We start from the raw sequence: 7,433 nt of genomic DNA, 5'->3' as shown, positions 1-7,433 counted from the left end.
CCCATCTTTCTTAACATATTCCAAAGCATCTACTCCCGCATATATATTTTTCTCTGATTCTTTCTGTGCGTTTGTGTGTGCGTGTGCGTGTGTTGCTTTTGTTGCTAGAAGAAACTCAAAACAGTGAAACAGCGCCTCCACCGCTAACCACTACCAACCACTATACCATCATGTGTGTGAAGGACGGAGAGCAATTTGACCAGGAGTTCGACAGTCTGGAAAACAACAACAAGAGGCCAGTGCCTTTGCATTGTGAACTGTTGCGTACCCAGATGGAGAACTGGGAAAAGGAATCTCCTTTGATGACTTCAACTGCTCCAATCAGTCCTGAAAGATCATTTCCTGTAAGAATTCTAATTCCTTTTTCGGTTTTTTGTACTGGGTTTGTCTCAATTTAGTAGTTTTTTGGAAGACCCACTTGCTTGAAAGTGGGTTCCGATTCTTTGTTTCCTCATGAGGTTGACGATTGATAATGAATTTTCTTTTTGGGTCCATGGTTTTTCTTTTTTTTAAAAAAAAAAAAAAAAAAAAAAAATTGTAAAATGGGTTTTTGTTTATGGGAACTTTCCTAGCTGTTTTATTATCGTTCGTATTTGGGCTTATGTGGGTACAGTTATAAAACTGAGCTGGTTTCATTAATTTCAGTTCGATGGACTGTAGTTAACAGTTGGGTCGGTATTCTTTAGGAAATTATTACACTTTAAACGTTGCTGCCTTTTCCAGTTGAGCTTCGGTCAATGGATTGGCGTCCAAGAATTTTTTCCCAAAACAAAGACATCAAATTTATATAAATTTCTATTTGCAGGAATAGGATTTTTCTTAAGATGTTCTTTAAAGCTGGATGGTGATGATTTTTCTTTTTTTTTTTTTTTCTGTAACAAGTCTACCTCTTGTCAAGAAAAAGATTTTTCTTAATTGAATTTTCCTTAACATGTCTTTAAGACGAGTTCTTCACAATTTTAATGGCCGGATGCTTTTATCTTATTACACTTACCTTCTCTGGAGAAGAAACCAACATTTATATGGAGACCTTTTATCTGGTCTAGACCTTTGATCTGGTCTAGATTTTGAGTGTAACTTCTATTGCTTCATACTACTTTCTTGAGTTCCCCTAAGTCCTTCTTCTTATATATTTGTACTTTTAATTCTTCTCATCCTCTGATTCTAATTTCATGTTGTTGTGATTCATTCAGCTGGAAAGCATTTGTGAGGATGCAGTAGCTGTGGACAGAAAACAGAAACTGTTGAACTTTGTCCCTGTCCTTAGTTCAGGAGAGTGGTCTGATATAGGGGGCCGTTCCTATATGGAGGATACCCACATCTGCATTGGTGATTTGGCTAAGAAATTTGGTTATAATTTACTCTCTGATGAAGTTGTCTCCTTCTATGGTGTAAGTTCTCTAATTTACTAAACTGTCTTGAGAAACACCATCAAATTTTTCACAAGAGTTGCATCCTTAAATGTGGGTTGTTGTGGAAGTGTGAAGATAGATTCAACCAGCATTGTTATACAGAGAAATAAAAGAAGAATCTTCTGTTGTGGGCTTCTTGCACCAATTTGATGAATAAATTGAGCATTACTTGGTAACAGATTATACCACAGTATTGTGAATGATCATATTGCATATATGAACCTTCTTTTCAGCTTTTAGTTGCTTTTAACTTGAAAAGTCCAACCTAGTTCCACTTTTGAGCAGTGAATGATTGTATTGCAGACCCCATCACTTTTGAATTGTATAATATGTATCCATTACCCAGCATTTAAGAATACTCATAAGCTTGAAAACCTCTGGTGATAAATAACCAATACTGAATAAAAAAAAAATGGTGAACATTAAATGAATGTTTTATGGTATAGCTATCATGTCAAAAGTCAAATTGTGACTATTTTGGATTCGCTCTGATGGAACTTATGGGTGTGGATTTAAATGTAGACACCTTGCCTTTACAAGTTGCTTTGTTCAAGGTATGAACAACATAGAAAAGCAACGCAAATTGTCTGTACAAGTTGTAGGAATAGGTATTTGATCAACACAAGTATTATCACGTGGTGCAAGCCCATAAATTATGATGGAGACATTTAATTCAAATTTTGACACATGTATCACAATTGGCTTGAAAAATAGGTATTTGATGGGCATGGAGGAAAGGGAGCAGCACAATTTGTCCGTGACCATTTGCCAAGAGTCATTGTTGAAGATCCCGATTTCCCTTTAGAACTTGAGAAGGTGGTTACAAGGTCATTTATGGAGACCGATGCTGCATTTGCAAGGACTTGCTCTCTTGAGTCTGCCCTCTCTTCTGGCACAACTGCTCTGACTGCAATGATATTTGGGAGGTAAGTTCAGTGTTGATTGGCCATCTTAATATAGACTTTTACAGTAGGGTAATGTTGTGAAATATTCCATTCTTGCATAGCAAGACTGCTGAATGAGCTGTAGCCACTGACATGAAAATGGACCAAGTAATGAGGAAAAATGAAAAAAAAAGAAAAGAAAATTAAAACAAAGAAAGAAAGACACAAGGATGTGGTGCAACCTGGTTTGCTGTATTGGTTATAACTGTAGGTTGTACTAATAAAAGAGGCTTACAATGATGAAACTCAAAATTCCCATTTCAAGGAATTGCTCATGTCGTCTTCATTTGTGCATCTCTTTTTATTCACAAAGTTATGAGATCATGACATAGTGTCGCTTGTACTGCTAAGGCTTCTGAGTGACATAGAGTGTGCTTCCCTCTTTCTCACAATACATGCTTTGGACAGGTCCTTACTTGTAGCCAATGCCGGGGACTGTCGGGCGGTGTTGTCACGACACGGAATTGCTGCAGAAATGTCAAAAGATCACAGGCCGGATTGCTCAAAAGAAAAGACAAGGATTGAGTCCTTGGGTGGATATATTGACGATGGTTACCTCAATGGTGAGTTGGGTGTGACACGGGCATTAGGTGATTGGCACCTTGAAGGAATGAAAGGTATGGGTGAAAGGGTTGGGCCATTGAGTGCTGAACCAGAACTCAAATTGGTGACATTAACCAAGGAAGATGAGTTTTTGATAATTGGCAGTGATGGAATATGGGATGTGTTTTCCAGTCAAAATTCTGTAGATTTTGCTCGGAGGAGACTCCAAGAGCACAATGATGTGAAGTTGTGCTGCAAACAAATAGTGGAGGAAGCAATAAAGCGGGGAGCGACAGATAATCTGACGGTTGTGATGGTAAATTTTCAGACGGAGCCACCTCCCCAAGTGGTGGTACAAAAGACCAGAGTGAGGAGAAGCATATCTGCAGAAGGCCTCCAGAGTCTCAAATGCCTGGTAGAAGGCTAATTTTGTTCTGGCAGGGAAAGGGTAATACTTTGTGGTTTCATTAGCTATTTGATCTCGTCTCTGTGTATATATATATTCTTCCGGGAATTGAGAACTGCCTTTTTCCTTTACCTCATATTAATTGATTCCCCATTTATCTCCTGAGAAGAAGGCAGGAAAGAGAAGAAGATTTGAAATCCAACTTGTAAACAGATTGAATTTAGCATTGTACCATTGTTAATTCAATGTATACCAAAACTACGAATGTCATTTTGTCTTTGATCAAAGCGAGATCTTACTTGGGCATCATTGTTGGATTCTTTCACACTTCTTTCACATGATGATAGATGCTCCACATTTGAATGTGAATAGGCATGGAAGAAGTCAATATTTTTGTGGAATCCAGAAATAGTACATTCACTTACCAAAAAAAAATAAAAAATAATATATTCACGTGTCCTGTTGTATGTATGCCTCATGCGTCATCCCCTTGGCTGACGTGTTAAGCCCCTCTTCAATTTCTTATTTTATGTGCCTCCATAGCCCCACTCTCTTCCTCGGACATCGAAGTGGAGTTCCTCTTCAGTAGCTCTAATTTAATTCATCTTAGTGTAATATATTTATTTTTCATTATTGCATGATTGCATCCAAGCAGCTCATTCATTGGACCTAATCCAAAACTGCTCGTCCGATGACCTTTTTCTTGGCCTTCAAGCTAAAGAAGATATTAGATCGGGCCCTTTTTTTTGCTGTTTTTTTTTTTTAAAAAATAATTTTCTTGGATTGTATTGACTCTATTTAGATGTTTGTTCGAAACTGTCATTCCTTGTGTACTTCAATGGATTTTAATACAATTTTGTCTTACCCATGATAATAACAAAAAAAAAAAAAAAAAAAAACTGGATTGTATTGTGACCAACAATAATGTATAAGTTTTCACCTTAGCCTACCAACCCCCCCCCCCTTTAAAGTTTTACCTTTTCTTTTTGTTTTAGAGCCAAGGGAATAACTCTTATGTAATAGGCTTTATTGATCAATTAACCACTGCAAAACAACTTAAGGGCAAATGCAAGATGGATCAGAAAACAAGTGGGGAATTACATGAGCAAAAACTTAGGCTTGTAAAATTAACAAAAAAAACCAAAATTCTTATCTCAATATGTAGCTCTTGTACATGTGTAAAGACTATTGATGAATAAAGAATGAGATAAAAGACGTACATAAATGTATAGTGACTCGAGTAACTTCTGTATAATGTTTTGCTTCCTATGTGACATGTGAGATACAGTTTTTCCTAATAAGATACAAAAAAGACACGAGTGATGCCTGGAGGAAATTCTCCATCAATTTGAGCTGATGCTGTCCCAAGACCATTTTCTGTCTTTCAGTTTCTCTTTAATCTCTGTTCTTGCCACATGAATCAAGAATAAACTAGCACAGAAAGTAGCAAGAATAAGCATAAAAAAGACACTGTTCCATCCTCTAGTGGAAATATACCCAGCCAATAGTGGACCAAGAGCTGCCCCAACAGAGCCAGTACCATCTATAATAGCAGTAACAGTGGCTAATGCACGGGAATTTCCTCTGACAGAACTCTGGGTACCAAGATCAGCTGCAACAGCTGTTGTAATAAGAGAGTAGGGTCCATTTACAAGCAATCCAGAAAGAAACATCAATCCAATGTTGGCAAACATAGAGAGGCTCCCATATACCCTGTAGAAAACAAGGGCTGGAATTGATAGTAACAAGAACAGAATTGAAGTAACCGCACGGGCACCAATCATATCAGATATGTATCCTGCCAAAATTCCACCAAAGACTCCTCCAATGTCGAAAATTGTTGAGAGGATCCCAGAAGCTTTATGCGACAGATGCACACCAGCAACAGCTACAATGCCAATTCAAACTTATAATGAATAAGATAACATTTGCAAATTCATATGCATGGTGCACAATGGTACAGATGGATATTGGAAATGCTTAAGTGCGCACCATATAGTATTTCAAGGTACAAAATATTCACAAGGATGCCATCGAAACCTCAATCCATTGCAACAACCTTTTATTAGTTCATGCTAAGAGCATATCTCCAGCAGCATTATCTATTTTTGTTATTCAAAAAGCAACATTCTCTATGTTAGCTACTTACTTTATCACTACACACTTCAACAAATTCTCTAAACAAAAAACAGAAGAGAATGCTACAATGATTAATTTAATATAAAGAATCACTATAGCATTAGTTTGGTTTTAAAGATTATGGAGAGAATCTGTTGAAGTGAAATATTGGGTTTTATTAGCTAAAATATAAAGAATTTGATGTTGTAGACAATCTATTGGAGATGCTCTAATTTGTGTGGGATAGTGATAACGTATTGGCACAAAAAGCTATGCATACACAGCAAGGCAACAACTCCATTACACATCAGGATAGCACAACCCTACAATTCAATTCCAAATCATTGATTCATTCATATGTAAGTTGAAACAAGTACCCGTGTGCCTTATGTAGAAGGGCAGCCAATACAGAAAAGTGTAAGCCACCAGCTTTGAGAAGAAGAGGCAGAAAGCAAATGGCGCCACACCCGGCAGCCTCCATGCCTCCAAGAATCCAATGGCATCCAAAGTATCTGGCCTCTCCCTCTCGAGTAGCCCCGCCTCCTCCGACTCCACTTTCTCTGAATCCACATTCATCTCAATCTCCATTGCAGGAGACTCCAACCCCAACCCCAACCCCAAGTCCTCAGGACTCACAACAAGAAACATAAACACCACCATCCCAACCACAATCACCAAAACACCAGGCACCAAAAAGGACCAACCCCACCCGAATTCCAACACCCCGGATGCTATGACAGACCCGATAACATTCCCGACCGAGGTATGCGAGTTCCATACCCCCATTATCAATCCCCTCTTGTCCTTCCCAAACCAATTCCCCACAACTGCCACCACACAAGGCCACCCAATTGACTGAAAGAGCCCACACACAGCCTGAACCCCCACAAAGAACCCTAACCAATGCACATTAAACCAATACCCTAAACCTAAAACTATCGTAAAAGCACCACTGCCCATCATCCCAAATACAAGGAACAGCCTCAGATCGATCCGATCACCGAGGTGACCGGCGAAGTACATTCCGATCGAATACGACGAGAGGAATGCGAGGTCGAGCTCGCCGAGACGGTGGGTACCCTGCGGCCCATCGAACGGGGCCCAACCCGATTCGTTTCCGATTCGGGTCGAATTTGATTGAATTTCGGGCCCGAGCACGCTCTTGACGATGCTCGGGGGCTTCCGAGAGGCGTGGAAGGAAGCGTAGGCGAAGAATGTGAGGATTAGGACTAGGGTTTGGTGGAAAGCTAGGGTTTTGTGAGGGGGTTTGAGGGTTGGGAAGAGGGTTAGAGCTGGAGCTAGAGTTTGGGTTCTGGATTGCATTTTGATTGATCAAGAGAAGGGCCAGAGATGGATCTGAGGTTAAGATTTGGGTTTTGGATTGCATTATGATTGATTAGAAAGGAAACAGCTTTGTACAAACATTTTGTACAAGTTCAGTTTTTTTTTCTTTATTTTTTGTTGGCAAAATCTAAAATTTCTTTACAGAAAAGCTGTGGATGGAGAAGAAGAAGATGAAGATGATGATGGGGCTAGGGTTAGGGTTTCTGGGGTTTCAATGTGTAATTTAAGAAGACAGACTTTGAAACAGAAATTTTTATACAAAAGAAAAAGCCTTTTAGTTCTTTTCAGACAGTGTGTTGACTATAGAGGGAGAAGGAGGAAGATTGAAGGAAAACTACAAACTTCAATAAGCCTTTTACTTAGATCCCCAAAGCTTTTAAATCCCCAAAGCTTTTAAATTATTACAATTCGATCATTTTGATTTTTTTTCTTTTTAAAACACTCTCATCCCAAGCTTTTTTTAAAAAAAATTAAAAATTAAGGGGTGTTCGGTCTAGAATGGCCGAAGCCACCCCTAGGCCCAACTAGGGTGGCTGGCCACTCCTAAATTTTAATTTTTAATTTTTTTAAACTCGGAATGGAGGCATTTTGGAAAAAAAAAAATTTGAATGGTCGAATTGCAACAATTTAAAAATTTGAGAGGATTAAGTGTCATTTTTTAAATAT

At 38.7% G+C, this 7,433-nt stretch overlaps 2 protein-coding genes across 2 annotated transcripts; one reads left to right on the top strand and one right to left on the bottom strand.

Moving 5' to 3' along the window:
- Window positions 1–9: 9 nt before the first annotated feature.
- Window positions 10–3,608, top strand: LOC132184920 (probable protein phosphatase 2C 27). The gene is made up of 4 exons (XM_059598709.1): window positions 10–344; window positions 1,194–1,391; window positions 2,127–2,338; window positions 2,765–3,608. Exons 1-4 carry the CDS (start codon window positions 171–173, stop codon window positions 3,324–3,326), a joined length of 1,146 nt encoding a protein of 381 aa, XP_059454692.1. The 5' UTR covers window positions 10–170; the 3' UTR covers window positions 3,327–3,608.
- Window positions 3,609–4,428: 820 nt separating this feature from the next.
- LOC132184132 (putative glycerol-3-phosphate transporter 5) lies at window positions 4,429–7,094 on the bottom strand. Its single transcript, XM_059597645.1, has 2 exons — window positions 5,801–7,094; window positions 4,429–5,193 (listed from the first exon to the last, which is right to left on the bottom strand). The coding sequence occupies exons 1-2, from the start codon at window positions 6,744–6,746 to the stop codon at window positions 4,649–4,651; spliced, it is 1,491 nt and encodes a 496-aa protein (XP_059453628.1). The 5' UTR covers window positions 6,747–7,094; the 3' UTR covers window positions 4,429–4,648.
- Between the last annotated feature and the right edge of the window lie 339 nt (window positions 7,095–7,433).

Source organism: Corylus avellana, chromosome ca6, assembly GCF_901000735.1.
Source record: "Corylus avellana chromosome ca6, CavTom2PMs-1.0".
Classification (NCBI taxonomy): Eukaryota; Viridiplantae; Streptophyta; class Magnoliopsida; order Fagales; family Betulaceae; genus Corylus; species Corylus avellana.
This window is presented reverse-complemented; position numbering and strand designations above follow the sequence as displayed.

Excerpts from the sequence above, each read along its gene's own strand:
- LOC132184920 (XM_059598709.1), top strand. The coding sequence starts at position 171 with ATGTGTGTGAAGGACGGAGAGCAATTTGACCAGGAGTTCGACAGTCTG. Across the intron at positions 345-1,193 it reads GTCCTGAAAGATCATTTCCT|CTGGAAAGCATTTGTGAGGA; the intron begins GTAAGAATTCTA and ends TGATTCATTCAG. Across the intron at positions 1,392-2,126 it reads AAGTTGTCTCCTTCTATGGT|GTATTTGATGGGCATGGAGG; the intron begins GTAAGTTCTCTA and ends CTTGAAAAATAG.
- LOC132184132 (XM_059597645.1), bottom strand. The coding sequence starts at position 6,746 with ATGCAATCCAGAACCCAAACTCTAGCTCCAGCTCTAACCCTCTTCCCA. Across the intron at positions 5,194-5,800 it reads CTTCTACATAAGGCACACGG|CTGTTGCTGGTGTGCATCTG; the intron begins GTACTTGTTTCA and ends TTGGCATTGTAG.